This window comes from Caloenas nicobarica, chromosome Z (genome assembly GCF_036013445.1).
Source record: "Caloenas nicobarica isolate bCalNic1 chromosome Z, bCalNic1.hap1, whole genome shotgun sequence".
Taxonomy (NCBI): Eukaryota; Metazoa; Chordata; class Aves; order Columbiformes; family Columbidae; genus Caloenas; species Caloenas nicobarica.
In genome coordinates, this window is record NC_088284.1 from 104,646,895 (window position 1) to 104,668,498 (window position 21,604).

The window sequence follows — 21,604 nt, forward strand, 5'->3', positions numbered from 1 at the left end:
CAATTTGTGTACTGCCCTTTAAAGCGAGGAGTTTATTAACAGCAGCTCAGCTCTTGCACTATGTTATGCTGCTCACTAATTAACACAGGCTGAACATCTTACTTGCTCTGTTGACGTCCATAGCTGCAACACATCGCAGCTCGGAATAGGCAGCCACAGTTAACACTTTATATTTTAACTGAGGAGGCAGGAATTGTCACAGCAGACACTAATGTGGGTCCACAGCTGAAATAAAAGCTTTTAAACAAAGAGTGTGCCATAAATAATAATAAATAGTACACAAGGCCATGTCAGCCTCCCATAAAGTGTTTTTTTGGGAATTACCTTTTTTAAAAATATATAGAAAGTTCCTCCCCTCAAACAGATGGCTTAAGAATGGCATCTACCAGCTGATGATGACCTAAATCAGGACTACACAATTGTTGCTGAACAGACTTATACTGGACTGGCACCTGACATGTTAAGGATTTGTAGGGATATTCTCCAACAACAGAGTAATAAAAAGCAAAGAATCTACTCCTGGCAGTCAAGGAGTCATCCAAAGATAAACTGTTTAAAAGTCTGCAAAAATCATCTGTCTTCTGAGATAGGAAATCATGGTGCACATCGCACATCCTGTGACTGTTCTCCCTTCTGCAGCCAGAATCTTGAGACCAAAAAACATTTGCTGGCAAACATTTTTGATGCCTTCCGAGCCATCTCTTATTACACAAAAGTCCTGAGGATCCCTCCATTCTAATAGCACTACTTGACTCTTTTGGGTTATTTTCAAGGTGTGCAAATGCAGTTATATCCAAACATACACACACAGGCCCCCAAGAGAAATATCCTCACGTGAACAGTCTCAAGTACTGACTTGAGATTCTCACTCTGGGGATCTGGCAACTCCCAGAGTTGTTTGCAAGGCTGAATAAACAAAAATTGTTACATATCTGATCAATAAAGCATTGCGTGAGTCTGTAGGATAAAATTTCCATAGAGAGTAACACAGAACAAAGATCAGCCTTCACACAAAAAGTGAAATATAAATTAATTGCTGAAAGGTCACAGTTCAAAGCTGCAAAATGTATTCCTGCAATACTCCGCTAATTAACTCACCCAACACTGTTTAAGTAAACCTGACGTTTACCATACCACTCACTTTACATAAAACAATAAGGAGTTTAAGAAAGTGTTTTGATGCTTATTGGCAGTCTTAGTAATGAAATTACAGTCATATTATAATTTAAATTAGTTAATTTGATTTTGATAGAAGGTTACCAGCAGAATTTATTATCACCAGAGCTAAGTCACATTATGTGCTCCTGAATCCAGTGTAACTTATGAAGCAGAACTCCAAGGTCATGTTTCTTTCAACAAGCAACAGAATCAGACTTCCTAAGACACCAACAGACCAAGCAGTTCTCTTCACCCTCATGCCTCTACAGTAAGTGATTTTCATAAAATTACCATCATTTTGTAGGTAAGAAAACAGATTTTTGATGCTTCACTGTTTTGTTAAAAAAACTCAAACAAACAAAATGTATTTTGTTGCTACGCACCTACAAACAGGACCAAATTTAATTGCTCTGAAAAGCAGTAATGAAAAACACAACTAAAGCCAGAATGAGAAGCCAAAAATTCTAGGTGCACCGTTCAGTTTTTATCACGGACATACTAAGAAATAAGGAGAAAATCCATTTTTCAGTGCTCCAGTTTCTCCGGCTGTGAAGTGCCAGCAGTGACACTGCCCTGTGCCGCAGCGCTGCTGCACCAGCCCAAGTGTCTGCAAGGTGCTCAGGTTGAGGTGAGAGAAATACATCAAATACCCAGAAAAACAGAGCATTTTGCTGCTCTCTTATCTATTATGTCCATCAGTCTGTGGGAGAAGCTATGAATCCTGAAGTCATGACTTGACAATCCCTCTACCTGGCACACTACTGATTAAAGCAGCTTTTACTTTCAAGCCGGGATGTCAATTCTTTTTTCTTTTAATTAACTCCTAAAAGGAGGATATTCTGTTACCTAGAACCGAATCATGGGGGTAAGAATTGAAAGGCTTTGAAATAAATCAAAGCTACCACTTTGCACTTACACTTGAAGACACTAAGCGTGAGGTATGGAATGTTTTAAAAAAATTACATTTTCATACCTGTAATCTACTTACTTTTTATCAACTGGTATTCCAGAAGCTTAGAGAGCTTCTTCAAACTCATGTGAAGTGGTAGATGTGGGAACAAAATTGAAGAGTATTTCCCAGTTGCCTGTTCTTGCTAGCAGATCAAGCTCATTCAACTCACACTGCTAAGAGCAAGCTGGGTGTCCTTTTAAGAATATGACAATATTAGTAACCCTCAGAAAATAGTGTCATATATGGAATTTCCACGTTATGTTTCTTCTTTGGCAATAAGAAAACCCACTGTGATTTTTCTAAATGCTTTACTGGTGAGCGAGCATTTATTTGCAAAGTATAGTAACAGTTTTAAGTCCTAAAAAGATACAGCATCTTGCCCTTGCATCTTCATCCACAGGAAATTATCTGTGTGCAAAACTACTGAGTACAGCAATAGATATGAATGCTTTTTGGCATTTATGTTCTGCTAGGAGAAAGTAAGCCTGTTGGGGAGATATATGTATGTTTTATTCCTTTTGCATAGAAATTAAACTATTTAGTCCACATTTTTACTATGCAGTCTTTTCATAAGAAAAAAATGTTAGTATTTCAACATGTAAATACAAAGGAATGAAACCAGTCTATCACTAAAGGAAAATAAATTCTATGTTACAGACTCTACTTAAGTGAAGCTGATTTAGACACTCACCTCACCATAAAGATGTCCTAAGAAAATTCTGATTTATTTAGTGAACGTCCTCAAAGAACGTTTTGGACACTGACCTTAACTGAGGGTCATACAAGTGCATCAGCAAGAATGTATGGTTAAACTAAACCCTTCTTAGTAGTTGTAAGGGATTAGACCAAATCAACCACAAAAAGCCCGTGGCTTCCCCTCTTGCCCGACCTCTCACAAGCAAGAACTGTATAAGACTGGGAATAAGGACACAATATAAATTTGAAAAACAGAAATAAAAATAAATTCGGCAAAGCTAAAAATTAACTAGGACTTTCTAGAAACATTACTTGTACAGCTCTCCCTGATTTCTACGGTGACAGTGCGATATTACCAAGCAATATTCCCCAATGTACTTGCCTAGTTGTTCAGAGGTAAACACAGTACTAAGCATAACGACAAAACAAAATAACTGAGGCCCTGCAAAAATGATTTGAATTAAAAGATCTATTTAACTTAAAAAAAAAGGAATATCTTTGCCCTTTCATACTACTCTTACCACAGTATTCGGTGGAATATGAGGCGGTCAGATTAGTTACAACCACTTTTGGCAACGTATTTTAAAGTTTGATAACTAGCTGTAGGCGAGGGAGAGGTCATGGAAAGCACTATGAGGAATGCCATTCATAAGGAACCAAGGAAAACACACTTATCTTGCATGTGTTCTCAGTATTGCTGGTGGATACATTTAAAACACTTACTCCACTAGTGTAACTACAAACAGCCAGACTTCTTGAGTTGTTACCATTATTCCTCCCAGCCCTTGAGTTTTCATAAGCACACCCCACCATGCTTATTTCCAAATAACTCAAAACAACTTTGTGTGGTATCAGATAAACACTGTGCTTCAATGTGATAAAACAATCACAAACGCTTAGCATTTTAGTACTTAAAATCAAGTCAATGCTTCTATCTTCCTTTGCCGAAACACCAGGCATTAATAGAGAAGTGCTGCAGAAAACACTAGAGAAAGTATTTATTATACCATTTTAGCGGCCAAAGGTCAGGCTCTGGAAAGGAGAATAAATTCACTCATCTACACTTCTGTTCTATGGCTGCATGCTGGTGTGGAATGACACAGAAGCTAGGAGTGACAAAGCAGGTACAGAGTCAAGTTATACCATGTATCACTACAAAACTGCGATTAACTAATATGGAAAAAAAAAAATCTTTAAATGCCTCTTGAGAGGTATCAGAACAAGAGAAGCCAGAACTGCTGGTAAGTAGTGAGCAGGAAGCTCAAGCAGCAAGAAACATTGAGCACATTGGCTTTTTAAAATTTACTTTCTTTTGGCCCATGAAGCATCACTGAAATGTACATACCAAAGACTATTCCTATGGCAGCACAAATACGTAGTTTTTTCAAAATAAGAGCTTACAAATGAAACAGGGACCTCCTTTCCATCTTTGCCCTCCTCATACAAAGAGCTACTGTTCCTTAATCCAAAAGCAATCCAAATGATTTGCTGGAATTAACTACTAACACCGGCTAATTTGTTTTTATTCTTTCTTCCTCAGTATTTCACTTCCTCATTAAACAGCTGCCACAGAATAGCACTGTAAACTGGGAAGATGACCAGAAAATGCCTCCAGAGAACATTCTATCAAAGCCGCTTCCTGCCCAGCTGAGAAGCTGCTTGTGCAGAACCGTCTCCTGCCTCCACCAGCCTCCACCAGCCCCGCAGGCATCACCTTCGCTGATGAACCCCTAATTATAAAGTGCTAGTCGCAATCTGAGGATTACTCTGACAATCACATTACATGATAATGATTTTATAAATTATTCAAAGTAAAGCTTACATTTAAAATTAACCCACCGCACCTCTCCGTATTACCCGTATTTTCCCTAACTTCACGTAGCATCTCTAATAGTCTGTATTATATCGAGAATGAAAATCAGGGTATTTTCGTTCAAAGTCCAAGAAAACGCTAACATAACCAGAACCTAAATAATGGTTCTACGCCAGGGCCACTGATTTTTGAAAACAGTGATGCCAAAAACCAGAAGCACTAAAATACTAATTCCACTTGACATTCTGATGGCATCCAGCCAGGGACTCGATGCCAGAATCCACCACAGAGCTTTATTTGATTGCTTAATTGTTTTACAAGGCCAATTCCTAGACAAGCCACACTGTAAAACTTCCATGTGAGAATGCCAGAAAGATTCACTTTTGCAAAGCTCCACACTACTTATGAAACAGGGGACTGACTTTAAATTTATTAAATTGTAGTGTGAAATTCATCTAATTTGCTCAAAGGCTAAATACTTTTTTTGGTCCTTAAATAAATACAGCTCCTTCCATTCAAGGATCAAAGAACCTCACAAACCTTACGTCCGTGGTACTCCTAACAAAGCACACACCATGCTGAAGTTACACCCACACTGTGACACAGCACTTCTGTGGCAGAACTGCTGTGGGTACTGAGCTCTGATAATGAGGAGAGAGAGGGCTGTGAACACCACAGCTCTGCAGCATGACTAGCGAGAATGTTCCTGGCACCGTTACTCACTACAGCCGCTGGCCTGTTCCTTGCACAAAACCCTCTTCTCTCGAAATCAAACAGCACCTCTAAAAGCAATCTCGGACAAGTTTTACTATAAATCTGATCTAGTAAAATCTGGTGTGTATGAGGTTTTGATCCAGTTCAACTGAAAAAAAAAACCAACAAACCACACACAATCAAAGAGCACATGCTAAATGAGACAGAATAGCTAGAAGGTAATATAATCTGTTAATAACAATCTACCCCAAAGGTCATAGTAATGACTCTCAGAAGCTGTTTAAAAACAAATCAAGACTATTTTAGTAAAGGTTATACAAACTGTTGTTACACTTTCAACATTTTTAGTGCAAGTGGGTTCCTACCCGCTACGGCAATCTGAAGTTCTCTGGTCATAATCCCCACATTCATTCTGACCTGCTCTTCTCTATCCCGTTCCCCCAACTCCTGAAAGTCACCACTTGTGGTGCTCACAGCAATTCATGGACACACCGACAGACATTGTCATCACATTCTATTATAGTCTTATCTTAAATTATATGAACTTAGCAGCAGTTGATAAAACAGTTTATCTGTCAGTCAGATAAGCACACCATCCTTCCACCCTTCCCCATCAGCAAAGAATCACACTGTAAAAATCTGTAGGTTGCCTAAGGAATAAATGCAGAAATCTCAGGTTCTTGCCAAAGTGTACTTACCAGATTCACTTCAGCCAACACACATAAACATAAAAGGTATGTCAGGCAAAGTTACCTCTTGTAAAACAGGTGATCTCAGCCTATCAATGTGGTTGGTACTACACAAGGCAAAACTTCAAACCGACTGTAAGCCCAAAATTGAACTTCCTGATATTTCACAAGACTACACAAACCAATGTGAAGCCACCTTTGTATTTCCAAGTTTGCCTGGCCCTTTTTCTTCCAATGAGTTAAGCACAGTCACTCTAACAGTGTCAACTCCAGAGGCACACCACAGCTATTAATGTAAAACTGAACCAACTGCACAGTCTTTGGAAGACATTAACCTGCTGAAACTGAAGCTTCAGCGTTCATTAAAATGAATTTATATATGTAGCTTCATCTCAAGCCTCACATATAAAGCATAGAGCACATGTCAGGCCAGCTCAGAGTAGCTGTCTTGCTTCTGGGCCAGTTTTTCCAAATTCAGGTTTCTGTAACACTTCCAGACATTCATCAAGACCAGCAGGCTGGACCACAGAGAGAGGATTCACACTGGTTTTACTCTTATCGAAAGAAAAAAAAGTTTTTACTAGTATGATACGTATCTGGTTGCTGTGCTGTTCTCAAAGAAAACCAACAGACAGGCCTTTCTTTCATCAACGTGCTTACTGAACACAACAGATCCTAACATCATGTAATAGAAACCAAATAAGCATATGCAAACATAATGGATTCATTACTGATTAGGGAAAATGTAAAGTGTTTAATCATTCATAAATCTATTCTTATATGCATGGTAAACTCTACTCAGCCAAAAAAAAAAAAAGAATGTAAATACAAAGCACAGACCTGCTACACACAGGTCTTGGAGAATAACTAAAGCTTATTTTTTTAAATTAAAAATGAATCTAATCCTAACTTTTGTTCATGGAGAAGACTCCTAGACTGGAAAATTTTATTTAAGAGAACAGTTCTACTAATTGTGCTCATTTGATTTATATGTTCACAGACATTGCTGATAAATAAAATCCAAAAATCACACCAAAAATCTAGCAGACCACTATCTATCTCCCCACTAAATGAAAGTTAATACTGGTATGATGACGAGAAGGGGGAACATACGCTCTAAGGGCTGGCAGAAAGAGAGATGATACTGTGAAGAAGATAAACAGAAATAACATCTGAATTACCACAAGACAGTATGGGGTACAATATGTTCCAGCATAATGTATATGACTACAATGAATAATATAGCTATTTGTGCAATGGCTTTATGTACTGCTTCATATGCCATAAGCTTGTGCTGAATGGAAAGCTACTTACTGATTAACCACCTAAATAATAGCTGTAGTTTACTAAATGTGGTTTTAGATTACATTGAAGAATAGAGAAAACAACAACTGATCATATTTAATTTTCCTCCTCTTTATAAAATGTATGTCAAAAGCTGCTAGGCTGTACTGCAATATTAGACAAATAAGCCCAGGCAACAGTCCCAAGTCTTAAGATTTTTACAGCTATAACTCTTATATTACAAAAATATCGTTTTGCATACACATGCAAGAATTGACTGATGCTCGCGTGCAAATGAATCCAATTACTAAATTGAGGCCCAAATTTTTACAAAGTTTCATGTAGCGAGATACTTCAATCCTTCTGAAATGCCTATTTTGTGGATTTGCAGTCATTTGCCTATATTGAAATGTCTTGGTTTCCCTCCTGTGGGTTAACAAGAACACAAGTCAAAGCAAACAAGAACAAGAGTGGCAAAGGAAAGTATAATGTGTAAGTAAGTTTGATCAGACATACAAGCTGAAATAACAGGGGAAAAAAACCCTCTTAGTCAGAGTTGTCAAAGTGTCATTTGTAATAGGAACAGGAGGGGGAAAAAGAAGTGCTTCTCTGAAGTTTACACTGACAGTTTCTCTCAAAATGTCACACTGACAACCCAGATTGTCCCAACTATAACTGTACCTGATAGGAAAATCCACCCTCTTGCTGGCTAAAGAGAACTGAATTCACTCCCAAGCCTTCAAAGCAAAGGTTTGAAGCAACAGGGAACTGGTTTCTATCAGTGAAGTTAAACAGCAACTCCTCTTCCGCACAGCACACATGCCGTCCCACAGATCACCTTACTCTACAAGCATATATCATCATCTTATATGAGCTGCGGACCTAACCCAATTTATTCAGTGAACAGGATCACTATCTTTATCCCGCAAGACTGAACTGCAACATACCAAGGCTATGGATAGGGATGATCTCTGCAAGTGTAGTCATGTACAAGAAGGTATGTGCATGTCTTCTTCATATATATATAAATATTTATAGATACATACACAGAAAGATACCACTTCTGGTGCAGGAAATCCTTAGGACACTGTTGACTTGCAGCCTGGGAGGGTGCGTGAGTTTCCCTGGTTTTATTCATGTGCTTAGGAATCTGCTATTGGCCACTTGAGAAAGACTACGCAAGCTGGCCCTTTAGTACCATACAGCAAGGCTGTTCTTCTGCTCTCACCCCAGGAGTTCCAGAGTCTGGACACTACTAATTAGCTCTTTTCATACGAGCACTCTGAGAAGTTTTGGAAAAAAGACCTGGAGGAGGAGAAAGCTTTACAGGTAAGTGCTGCTAGACTGTTCCAGGCAGCAGGGAAAGTGCCATGAGTGTATCTGCTGGCTGAGGAGTTCAGAGTTCTGGAAGAGGATGGAAGAGAGAATAAGGCATGTAAGGAGGATAGAGAGGAACTGGGAAAGGTTGGCATTCTCTGCTTCAGGTCCATTTTAGAATATAGCTATAATTTATGAGTTAAAACCTTTGTTTTGAAAATACTTGAACTCACTGCATTTCTATTTCTGAATTTATGCTTAGCTTATCCAAATAAAATCGTATGCAAAGTAACACCCTTTCCTTCACATTGTGTGAACAGTTAAAAAAAAAAAAATCAGCCATTAGTCACTCGGCTTATGCAAGAAGGGACGAGAGGGGGTGAACACGAAATAATCCTACGGTAGCCACACATTCCTGGAACGCCACGAACAGCCTGGGTGCTCTTCACCCTGCAGCGATCGCAACAGCGGCCACGGCGCGCCCGGCCCGGCAGCGAACGGGACCGAGCGGGGCGGGCGGGAGGAAAAGCGCCCGGCCCGGGGGCGACGGCGCCGACCCCGCGGGGAGCCGGGGCTCCCCTGGGCCACCCTCCCGCCTGCCCGCCGGCAGCCCCGCAGCACGGAGGCTCCCGGGGAGCTTCCCCTCGGCCGGCGCGGACAGGAGGCCGGGCCCCGGGGCAGCCCGCAGCTCACCTCGGTCTCCACCACTTCGTGGTAGGCGGGCGGCGGGTCGAAGCCGCCTCCGCCGCCGTCCCCGTCGCCGCCGCGGGGGCCGTGCCCGCCGGCGGGGGAGCCGTGCCCGCCCGGCGGGCCCTGCCCGCTCTCCATGGGCTCGTAGCCGCCGTAGTGGAGGCCGGGCCGCTCGTTGGTGAGCAGCGCCACGGCCTCGTTGATGTCGTTCTTGGCCAGGCGCAGGGCCTTGCGGATGGCGGCCGCGTCCGAGAAGCCCATGCAGAGCAGCGTGGTCATGTGCTGCTCCTCCTCGCTCTCCATGGCCGCGCCGGGCCGGGTCGGGGAGGCGGCCGCGCACCGAGCTCAGGCGCTGCCCGCCCCGCGCGCCGCCATGTTGACGGGAGCGCCTCTCCGCGCCGCTCCTTCCCTCTCGCGCCGCTCCTCTCCTCTCCCCGCCGCCGCGGCCGCCCCCGCCCCCCGCGCGCCCTCACACACACGCGCCCCCTCCGCCCCGCCCTCGGCCCGGAAGCGGCGGCCGCAGCCCGGCCGGGGAAGCGCACGCCGGGACCCGCGTCACGTGAGGGGGGCGGCGCAGCCCGGGCGTGAATGGGCTGGCAGGGGTGGAGGGGGGAGAGGAATGGGAGGGAGCGGCCGTCGCCATAGCAACGGGAGCGGGCGGGCGTGGCCGGCGGGAGTCACGTGAGGGGGCGTTGCCAGGGCAACGGGACCCCAGCCGGAGGGTCGGGCCTGGCGGTGCCTCAGCGGCCGCGCCGACCCCGTGCAGCGGAGCCCGCCTAGCGGGAACTGGGCTGCGCGCCCGGCCTCCTGACCGCTGCTGGTAGTTCCTCCTTTAATTACGGCTCTTACTAGTGAATAAGTCCCGCAGGGGCACGGCCGGCGGGGCGGTGGCTGGGCTTTCACTGCGGAACACGAGCGGGCCCCGGGGCTGAGGGGAGGCCGGGCGAGGCGGGAAAGCGCTCGCGCACGCGGTGAGGGCCTGTGGGCGGGAGCGAGGGAGCTGCTCGGGGAGGCGGCGGGCAGGGTTCTCTGAGGTGATGAGGGTCGCTTTTAACGAAAAATGAAGCCTTGGCCCCTGCCACTTGTGGGCGGCAGCTGGACAGCGAGTTCTGGGGTGCAAGAGGTGAGCGGCGGCGTGTGGGGCCCGCCCAGGGGAGGATGCGGTTATAGCGCACCCAGAGCTCCCTGTGGCTGCAGGCCGAGTGCTGCCCTCACTGCCAGCTGCCAGGGGATTGCTCTGGAGAAATGAGTTCTTCAAGTATGTAATACAGCAAACAGAGATGCAAATCCACACGGAATGAAGTAGAGTGCAATCAGATAACAACAACTGAAAAAAAAAATTGCTAGTGCCCACAGCAGAAAATAAGTTGTATATATTTCTTAAACACACTTAGCGAACTCTGGTACTGCACGAAAGTCAGTAGATCTAGATCTCCTGGCAATCTCCCTGGCAAAATTTATTACTTTGTTTTAACGATGTATTTTCTATGTCCAGAGAAGAGGAGGAAGCAGGAAACAGATAAAAGATTTGTCAAGACCAGTGCTGGTATCTGTGTATATACATTTGTCTTTGGAGGCTCATGTTTTCTGGCAAAGTATTTTGTGTTCGCAGTGGCTGATATGACTGAAAGCAATGGGGTTAGGAATCTAGAAGCAGCTGTCTGAAGTTTTAGATGCAAATCACATTCAGTGTAAAGGAAACTTTCAGGTGTATGGGACACCAACAACATTCAGGTGTCTAACCTACATGAATTTTCAGAGCTCAGTGTCTTGTCTCTGCTCCTGAGTTTGTCTGTAGAGACAAACTGATGGATCAGTCTGTTAGACTGGCAAGGTTTTGGATTAATTTTTAGGTTTCAGTATGCCACCAGTGGTCTCATATTCCTTGTATACTGTCCCAAAAGGTAATCATGACTCCTTTGTCTTGCTTATTCATCTCTGATTTTTTTTTCTGTAGGCTGACATTCAGTAGAATGGAGGTAATGTGCATATGACTCTGAACTTCAGCTTCTGGATCTAAGGAAGGTCTTTCATTCATGCTGATCTCCAGTTATAAAAGGAACTGTTATGGCTCAAGCTTGGCAGGCTTCAGAAACTTTCCAGCACTTCAAATACATTCAATTAATATGCTGAATATTGACTCACTGCTTACTCATGTGACCAATATTTAAATTACACTTTCTCATTTTTGAAGCATATTATAAATAATGGTTGAATCCTCACAGCCTGATGAAGTCAGTTGGCATCATTTTCCCCTCCTAATGGAAGAAAAGTTAGTAGGAAAAAGTAATATCTTTTATTAGATGTCATTATTGCTTTCAGATTTATTTCAAGGAAGTGCTCCTGTAAATTTGTGCTGAGCTAACTAATGAAAACATACCAAAAGTAATGGAGGAACTGATTGTAATCCCAGGTGAGCAAGAAAGAAGAGAATGCTTTACAGTTAAGTTACCTTTGCTCTGTAGTCCAGCTGTCCTGAAGGAAGTTTGAAGCGAATTTGAATTTACCAATGTGTAAGGGTAACACTTGGACACAGCAGCTGGACATAACTGACAGTGAGGTGTGCTGGTGCTAAAATTAATTTTTACAGACTTCTCTGACAGCATCTCTCTTGAGATGGCTGGAAGGACCAGATTGTATATTCCAGCTTAGTGAAGGAACGGCTTCATCTTCTTCTAGAAGTTATTCAGTGTGGAAGTCCCAAGCTGCAAATGTTTTTCATGCATTGTCCCTTCGAGAAAAGTTGCAGGGAGAAGCACAGCAGACTTGTCTAACCGAGAGCTAGAAAAGCAGCGAGTGAGTCTTCTGATGGGGCACCAGGAGGTGCAAGGAGACAAGGCAAAGAAATTGAAGTGGGGAGCAAATATCCTCAGGATCTGCCTTTGAATAATTTGGAGTTTGTGCTTGTGTAGTTGCCAGTTTGATATGACACAAGTTTACTAGTTATTTGATCATGTTACTTTATGGAAGGCAGTTATTTTCTACAGAATGCATCATATGTGTGTCCTGAAGCACGTCTGGACATGACGAACCCCTATGTTACAGAAAGAGACATTTTGTAACAGAAACAGCTGTTTGGTAAGTGGTCATGCTGTGACATAGAACATGGCTTTTTGGGTTGACCGTGGAGTTGTCAGGTAACTTAAAAATAGAGTTTGATGGAGAATTGCAATCACTTCTGCAAAGGTGTTACTGTAGGAGTGTTTGGTTAATTTGTGGTTTTTAACTGAAAATGCTTTTATGCATTTTTCAGTATTTAACTGAAAATACTTTTATGCTTTTCTTCATAAGCCTGTTTTAAAGCCAGTCCTGTGTTTACAGCTCATTTACTATTTGAACAAGCAAATGCAGCATTTTCCCTCAAAGAGAAACAGCCGTTTTGTTCTGGTGGAACGTACACATGCAGCCAAACTAAGAGGTGACTCTCTGCCTTGTTGAACTCGAAGGTTTCCCTTGGTTACAACTGCCTGGGAATTCCAACCAAAATCTCATATGTAATTGGAAAACATCCTTGCCACCCTCATTTTGTTTGCCTCTTTGCTGTACCTTCCCAGCCATGACTGTTACATATATACTTACAGAGTTTGACAGAAGGGAATGTAAAGTTTATGTTGCCACCAAATCTTTAATGTATATGTTTTACTCAGGATAAAAGAGCATCTTCCTCATATTTTCTTAGAAGTACCATAGGAATATATTACCAAGGGAAAACTTAATATGAGCTAAAACTTACTGTTCATAAGTCTTTTACAAATCATGACTAAATATGGGAAATCAGGACAAAATTTAATTACAGGGCTCTACCACTATATGGTACATAAGCACAGGAGGAGTTATATGAAAACTAGAGTTGCAGCAGCTGGAAGAAATTCCTTTGCAGTTGTTGCATGAATGAGGAGGGGTGTGAGTCTGTATGAGATCCAGCTGCTTCATTTGGAAGGGAAGAAAACTTTCTCTCACTGATTTTAATGGTTTGGGGTTAAGCACCTAATATAGTCGAATCTCATGATGATAAGAAGAGGCTGCTGTCCTGTCTGACAGATGAACAGAAACACTCTCCACAGGCTGCAGGGTAAATTCTTTTTTGTAGACTTGAATTAGATTAACAGAAGGGGCACAAAAGCGAATTATATTGTCTTGCAGGAAAACTCATCACCCAATGGAAACAAGAAGGTAACTTGCTGGTGACAAACATCTTGTCGCTGTACCCCTAAACATACCAAGCACTGGCAAGAGAAACATGTTTACAAAGGTTTCCCTAAGTTTGTGGTGTGGATAGGCAAAGCACTTCTTGGTTTTTAGTGTTGCTGGCTGTTGAGGCAAAGGAACTCTTTACTGCCTAAAGAAAGAGTATCTGAGATAGCACAGAACTTGGCTTTTGTATAGCATTGCAAATAATTAATTTAGGTTTTCTGAAATGACTTTATCTGTCTTTCCTTCCTTTTACTCCTTGTCCCACCCAGTCTCCCAGTTTCCTGCTTCTGCTTTATTTATCGTTAAATGTAATAGGTGTGTTTTAAGAAAGTGTCTCGGGGACCAGATAGTGCAAATCCCCCCAAATTATGGAAAATCACATTTCTTACATGTAGGCATTGATGAATTGTATTTGATTGACTTCAGTAGAGGGGTTAAAATTGTAGTGAAGAACTATGTAAACCCCCTGAAAAGTACAGTCGCAATAGACAGATAATGGAATGCGTTTGACTCCTCAGGCAGCTCCACAGCTTCACGCAAAACAAAGGTTATAGCAGAGACAAGAAGTGTGTGAATCTGTTCGTGAGCACTAGCTGACAGATTCGTGCAATTTTACTTTTAGACTTTGTGCTACGAGTTTTTGCTGCCTTAACAGCTTTCGACTAGTTAGAAAGGAGATTTGTACTGGGGTAGCTGCCAAGGCAAAGCCTGCTGTCAGCACTGATTTGCAAAGAGGCAGTTTACCTTGGTTTCAAGCTGGGACTCATGTACAGTAGTAATCATAATTACAATATTTAGCTGTAATACTGTGCTTTTAAGATGGGTATCTAACAAGCCTTATGGGGGGGATGGAGGGTTATCATTAGCTCTTCAATATGTATTAATTTTTACAACTGCTGCAAACCGTAGAGAGGCTGAAAGGGAAAGAAGAAAGGTGAACAGATGTCGTGGTGTTGATGCACCTCCTCCAGCAAGTCTGTCCCTGTTGTTATTCTAGTGCCCAAAGGGAACAGGAGCTGAACCATGACGGTTCTTCCTTGAGCAGAAGCTGAGTACCCGCTGGTCTCCTGAATACAAAAACGAAGTTTCATACTGTTTGCCTTGAATGGAAGCAGCATGACGTGAGTGTGAAAAGAGTGGAACAGTATGTTAAGGGAAACACAACTGCAAGGAGAGAACAGCAGACTCCAGGGGCTGAGCAGATCTGCCCCCTCTGCTTCACGATATGAGTCTGTTTTCAGCTCTTCAACTCAGACCATCTCATGGGTCTCACAACACATCTCCACAGCTCTGGGCTGGAAAATGAAACAATTGCAAGGGAGTTCGTTCTTCCTGAAACAAGCTTCATGAGCTGTGGAAAATGAAAGCTAAGGCTGAACTTTAAAACAAGCTTAAAGCACTAAGATGCAGAAATGCGGAGTGAAGCCATTCAATAGAATTAGATTTGGAACAGAGCCCTGAAAAAACCTGCAGTTATGACTAATCCATTTTTGATCTGTGTGGTTGTAGGTAAGATCAATTCTTTTAAAGATAATTTCTCTCCTTGTGTTGGTTACAGTTCTTTACTGTCATTTTAGATAAATGACATGTTGACATGTGAGTTCAGTATCGCATAAACTGCAAAGACAGAATTATTTCTGATGCTGGAGTGGCCCTGGCTGAGCTGCTGGTGAAGGAGAGAAACAATACAACAGGATATTCGGTGTCAAGCTGCAGCGGCACCCTGAGAGTTCCACCCAGACACAGGCACTCAAATGCTCCCTCCATCCTGCTGCCCAGTTAGCTGAGGAAACTTGACGTAATAGCAGACGGTACAGCTCAGTTTGTGCAGGGACAAACTCACGCGGTGACATTTTAGAAGTGAACCAATCTGAAATGGAAACTTCTGGTGTTCTTGTTACACTGAACAAGTCTGTGAGGCACCATGCGGTTTTACATGATAGCCTTTGGGTGCGTTTATTTTGTCCTCAAATTGTCCCATCCTTACTCGCCAATCCCTTCTCAGGGATCCCTCCAATCTCGTGATATAGAGCCACTGAAGTTAACACGCTGCTGTAGGGAGGGGAGCTGTGGTATGATGCTGTGAGTGTCATGGCAGTTGTGATACCAATCCAATGTTTACAGGCTTTGCAGTCTTATTATAATCAATAAAGCTGTGAACGGGAGTTTGAATTTAATACAAACAAGCAGGAGACTGTGGAGGGGAACAGCATATGGACTCTGCTCAGGAAATTAGGAAAAAGTACAGTGAGCCCAACGCTGACGGGACGTGCTCAACTTACGGACTGCATCAGCCTCGCTAAGGGCAGTGCAGTGGTGACAGTGCATGTAGGAACACGCAGCGCTCTGAGGGTGAAGGCTGTTTTCTGTAGCACGTGTGTATCTGATATCCAGGAACAAAAGCAGCTGGTGTTTCCCTGATGTAGGCTGAAATGTGGTGCAATGTGATAGAGCCACAGGGAGCTCCTTGCTGGCTTTTTGCCCTGTGCAGATTCCTTTTGAATTAGGTTTTGACCTTTAAAGCAAGACCTGCTTCTTCAGTTTCTCATTGTCTAAATTCTGCACTGAAGCTTAAGAAACAAGTCTGTGAAGCTGGAGGATTTTTTTAAGCTCTAATTAGTGAAACACAGAATGGGTAGGAAGGAGTCTGCTGAGGGAGAGAATCCATTTTACAGATCTGGTGCCTTTTATTTTTTATTTCACTTGGTTCCACAGCAACAGAGGCCTGTGTGGCGCTGGGCTTAAATCAGAACAAAAAAAGCTTTATATTGAAGAATGCTCCACAACTCCTCTCCTGCTCTTAAGAGGTACCTCTGCCTCCTGAATAAAACACCACCCTCAGTGATGTGGAAACCTGCAGTCATGTTCCTGCTGCCAGGATTTTGTACCAGAGCACTGCAGCTGCTTGGCACCAGCAGCCCCATGCAGGAGTTTGGAGGTGGGAGAGGTGAAAACCACTATCCTGACTAAAAATCTGGGGGTATTTAGGCAGAGGGGCTGTGATGGAAAAACCTCTTTCTCTTTTTTAATATCTTTAATATCTTTCCCTTTTTTAATATCTTTAACATTACTATTGCTTCAGTTGTATTTGCACACTTTTTCTCAATTTCTCATTTTGGCAGATTCTGTAATTTCACGCAGAATATTAAGTGCAGACCAAAGGGTAACTGAAACTGAAGCTCAGCGCTGGGATGGGAGGCAGCAGCTGTTCTGTGCCAGAGAAAGGCCTCGGTGCTCTGCGTAGGGATCTGCAGGTGGAAAGCATGCGATTATTTTTGGTTCAAACACAAGGCCTAAGTTCTAAGAAATACCAAGAGGTTCTTCAGGGTTGTGAGAGCCTAAAGCCTTGGATTTCTCCTGCCTCATCTGCCTGCTGGCACGCACAGCCATGTTGTCCCTTTCACAATGTGTTTGATCTGTCAGTGACTCATTTGAAGGCTTTCTGTCTTCACCACCAAGGTGCTTCAGGGCTGAGTCGCACCCATGTATCAGTTCTGGTACTGTACCCCTTTATCAGCTACTCCTTTCACTCCGAGGGTGCTCCCAGCCTTTGATCTGTTAATGATACTGCAGCGACAACTTCCCTTGTTTTTTAATGCTGCGCTACGTTGTGCAAGGATCTTGTCAGTCCACAAATGCTGCAGTTGCTGCTGCCTGTGCTCTCCATGCTCTCACAAGTATGTCTGTACTTTAAAGGATGAAATAAACTCTTGTTCCCTTCAATCCTCGAATAATCATAGGGGAAATTTTTACTACAAGATAGCAGTTTTCATCAGATGCTACATGGAGATATAATGATATGGCTAATTCTTCCCTTGCTGGACCGCTCTCCATCATCTTTGCCAAGCCTTGGGAAACGGGAGAGGTGCCTGAGGACTGGAGGAAAGCAAATGTCACTCCGGTCTTCAAAAAGGGCCAGAAGGAGGACCCGGGCAACTATAGACCGGTCAGCCTCACCTCCATCCCTGGGAAAGTGATGGAACACCTTATCCTTGGTGCCGTCTTAAGACATATCAAGGATAAGAGGGTCATCAGGGACAGTCAACATGGCTTCACCAAGGGGAAGTCGTGTTTGACCAACCTCATAGCCTTTTATGAAGACATAACAAGGTGGATTGACGATGGCAGAGCAGTGGATGTGGTCTACCTTGACTTCAGCAAAGCATTTGACACCGTCTCCCACAGCATCCTCACGGCAAAACTGAGGAAGTGTGGACTGGATGATCGGGTAGTGAGGTGGACTGCAAACTGGCTGAAGGAGAGAAGCCAGAGAATCGTGGTCAATGGGGCGGAGTCTGGTTGGAGGCCTGTATCTAGTGGAGTGCCTCAAGGGTCAGTTCTGGGACCAATACTATTCAATATATTCATCAATGACTTGGATGAGGGAATTGAGTGTACTATCAGCAAGTTTGCTGATGACACCAAGCTGGGAGGAGTGGCTGACGTGCCAGAAGGCTGTGCTGCCATCCAGTGAGATCTGGACAGGCTAGAGAGTTGGGCGGGGAAAAATTTAATGAAATATAACAAGGGAAAATGTAGAGTCTTGCATCTGGGCAGGAACAACCCCAGATTCCAGTATAGGTTGGGGAATGACCTATTGGAGAGCAGTGTAGGGGAAAGGGACCTGGGGGTCCTGGTGGACAGCAGGATGACCATGAGCCAGCACTGTGCCCTTGTGGCCAAGAAGGCCAATGGCATCCTGGGGTGTATTAGAAGCGGGGTGGTTAGTAGGTCGAGAGAGGTTCTGCTTCCTCTCTACTCTGCCCTGGTGAGACCTCATCTGGAATATTGTGTCCAGTTCTGGGCCCCTCAGTTCAAGAAGGACAGGGAACTGCTGGAGAGAGTCCAGCGCAGGGCCACAAAGATGATTAAGGGAGTGGAGCATCTCCCTTATGAGGAAAGGCTGAGGGAGCTGGGTCTCTTTAGCTTGGAGAAGAGGAGACTGAGGGGTGACCTCATTAATGTTTATAAATATATAAAGGGTGGGTGTCACGAGGATGGAGCCAGGCTCTTCTCGGTGACAACCAACAGTAAGACAAGGGGTAATGGGTTCAAGCTGGAACACAAGAGGTTCCACTTAAATTTGAGAAGAAACTTCTTCTCAGTGAGGGTGACGGAACACTGGAACAGGCTGCCCAGGGAGGTTGTGGATTCTCCTTCTCTGGAGACATTCAAAACCCGCCTGGACGCCTTCCTGTGTAACCTCACCTAGGTGTTCCTGCCCTGGCAGGGGGATTGGACTAGATGATCTTTTGAGGTCCCTTCCAATCCCTAACATTCTGTGATTCTGTGATTCTGTGATTCCTTCTCCCTGTTGCATTTGTCTGGCTCCTGCTTTTAAAAAAGTATGGAGTGGGGGCTGTTTAGTCCATCCATACAGCACCTGGTGCTGTGGGCTCTGACTGGTCTGTAAATCCTGATGTTACTGAGCAGTGATGAGTCCTGTCCGGCAGCAGGGAGTCCCCTCAGCTTGCCAGGCTGGGTCTTGTTTAATTCAAGGTTGATTATGTCAAATCTAGAGACCTCAGTAGAAAGAAAGGTGCTCTGTGTGCAGCAGGACTGAAAACGCTTTCTGTGTTTTACAGGTTTTTTTACAGTCACACAATAATTTAAAACTTATTTGCTTAAAATCAGCTAAATTCCTAGTAGTGGTGGAAGCAAGACCAGGAGCAGCATCTGAGCTGGTTCTGCTGGAGATGGTGCTTATCATATGAGCTGGGAAAGCCTTCTTGACTTGTAGGATTTGGGGCAGAAACTCTGGCGTAAGAAACCCATGCCATCTCACAGCCTCCAGAGCAGTTGATTCTTGCGGTGGTTCTGTGGATCAGCGATCCAACTCATGTCGTCGGTGTCCTCAAGAGTGGGCCTTGGCTGGGCTATGGGTGGAGGACGTGTTTGCTGCACTAGGTCATGCAAAGCTGTGGCTACCTGGGTGTTTATCTCTTAATGGAGTCCAGCCAAGTGGCACAGCCCGTATCTGCAACGCATCCCTAACACTGGGAGTCCTGACCACAGTATGTTGATCCTAACGTGATTTAATAGTGACGAATCACTTTCCTTCCACTGGCTAGGTTGGGCTTGTTTTATTTATGCCTTAAAACCTCTCCTCTCCCTGACACTGTGATCTGTGCAAAACTGTTTGGCAAATTAAAAGCTCTGCGTGGTGTGTGGGCAGAAGGGCCTGGTATGGAAAACATGTGAGATGTGGTCCAGGCTTGTGGGGAGAATGAGATGAGGACTAGAGGTGCCAGTTGTGTGCTCAGTTCATGTGAGCTTGCCCAGCCTGTTTCACAGACTCATAACTGCTGATCCTTCACTATGTTTCAGGCCTGGCCTACAGTCACTAATTGTCAGTGTCCTGGGACTTCTTCCAGGTTTTAATTGTCCATATTAGTATGATGGATTCTGGAAATAAGGACGCACTGGAGAAAGGTGGTAGCATTCTCAGTACTGCCGTTGTTGTGGCTGGGGCTGCCCTTAAAGCTGCTTACTGGCATTTGCCCTCCTGTGAAATGTGTAGGTGAGCTATTTATAAGTGTGCAGAGAGATCCCACAACTCTATCTTGTGCTCCAATTTAAGGGTAATCCCCACCAGGAGGGGAGAATCGGTCCAGGACTGCGAAGGAGGTTAGTGGCAGAGTTGAAAATAATCCACCACTTCTGAGCTTCAGCGTCGTCTTTACAATGGGGTGGATTTATGGGGAAAGGAGCGGGAGTGGAGAAGCAGCACACTCTTTCCACATTTGCTCTGCCTGTTAGAGCATGATCTCCTGTTTTCAGGGTGAAGAGAGGCACTTTTGCTGCTGCACAGCCCCCTCTCCTGTCTTCCTCTACACAGCAGATGCACATAGCTCTGTCCTGGTCTGCATTCAGCCTCCGTCTTTGCTTACTTTTCATGTCTGGAGTGGATTCAGCCTGGTGTGTTGGGGGAAATGGCCCTTTTTCTCGAGCAGTCCAGTCCCAAACACATGGCAGTTAGTCTCTGTACTTCTTAAATATTCTTCTGAATTAGTCTTCTGAAAGTAGATACAGCAACTTGCTTTCATTGTTCCTCGACTAGAAGGTGCAAATTACCTCACTCTTTAAAGCATGAAGTTTCTTGAACAGCAAGATTAATATAGCCAGATTTCTAGTGTATCTGATTGTCTTTTACCTTTCCACGTATGGATTTGCTGATGACTAATAAGAGGCAAGCTTCTCAGCCTTTCCTCAGTGGGAACACGATTTTTCTGCCTGACTCTTAGTTTTTATGAAGCTGAGGGAAATTATCTACCTTTGAGGCCTGCACCTCAGTGTGCAGCTTGGTTAGGGCTGACCACAGGACTCGAGTAGGATTAAACAGACACAGGTGCACCCCAAATGGATAGCGTGAGCCTGATTGCTATAAGAAACAAGGCCAATGTGATGTGGTTGCAGTGAGGGAATGGGAGTCTTGTTCTTTCCCTGAGAGATCCTGGCATGCTGACTGTATCTGCAGGACACGCTGGTCCTAGGTGGGCTCTGGATCTGGGCTGAGGAACCTGCTGTTCGTGGGTGTCCAGGTGGCCAAGGGGCGATTGCTGGAGCCTTGTGGGAGAATGTGATATGTGCTGTGATTTGTAAACTCGGTCAGAGTTACAGACTTTGTAGGTGATTCCAACATCCCCTCCAGGACCTCACGAGAGGGTTTATATGGAGCTTCAGCACCGCATGAAATCAATTATGGGAAAAATAACTAATGAGTGATTTTATCATTGTATACAAGAAAACGATGTAAGAAACTGCAGAAATCTGCTAGCTGGATTCTTGAACTCATGGTGGAAGACTTTCATCTGTTTTTTTTCTTGTGAACAAGAGTTTTATGTAAATGTTGGAAAATCATAATTACAACATAAACATTTCGGAGAATTTACACTTCCAGATGTAAGGGAGTTATGGGATCAGTCTAGGAACAGAGATTTGTTTGAGAGAGACATCTCTGACTTGATCTCAGTGATGCCCTTTGGGTTATACTACCTTAGAGCCTGTCTCTGGCTTCTCACTGAGTGATTTAGCATGAAGCTGAGCACTGGACTGCTCAATACAGGTATTTTAACAGATGGGATGTAGTGGTTTCAC

At 44.0% G+C, this 21,604-nt stretch overlaps 1 protein-coding gene across 3 annotated transcripts in view; it reads right to left on the bottom strand.

Moving 5' to 3' along the window:
- The window catches only part of USP24 (ubiquitin specific peptidase 24), a 62,952-nt gene extending 53,183 nt beyond the window's left edge, over nt 1-9,769 (bottom strand). For all 3 annotated transcript variants that reach the window (XM_065655535.1, XM_065655533.1, XM_065655532.1), the window contains exon 1: nt 9,317-9,769. In XM_065655535.1, the coding sequence (XP_065511607.1) occupies nt 9,317-9,616 (300 nt within the window). In that variant the 5' untranslated portion in view covers nt 9,617-9,769. The remainder of the gene's footprint in view (nt 1-9,316) is intronic.
- Nucleotides 9,770-21,604: the final 11,835 nt, after the last annotated feature.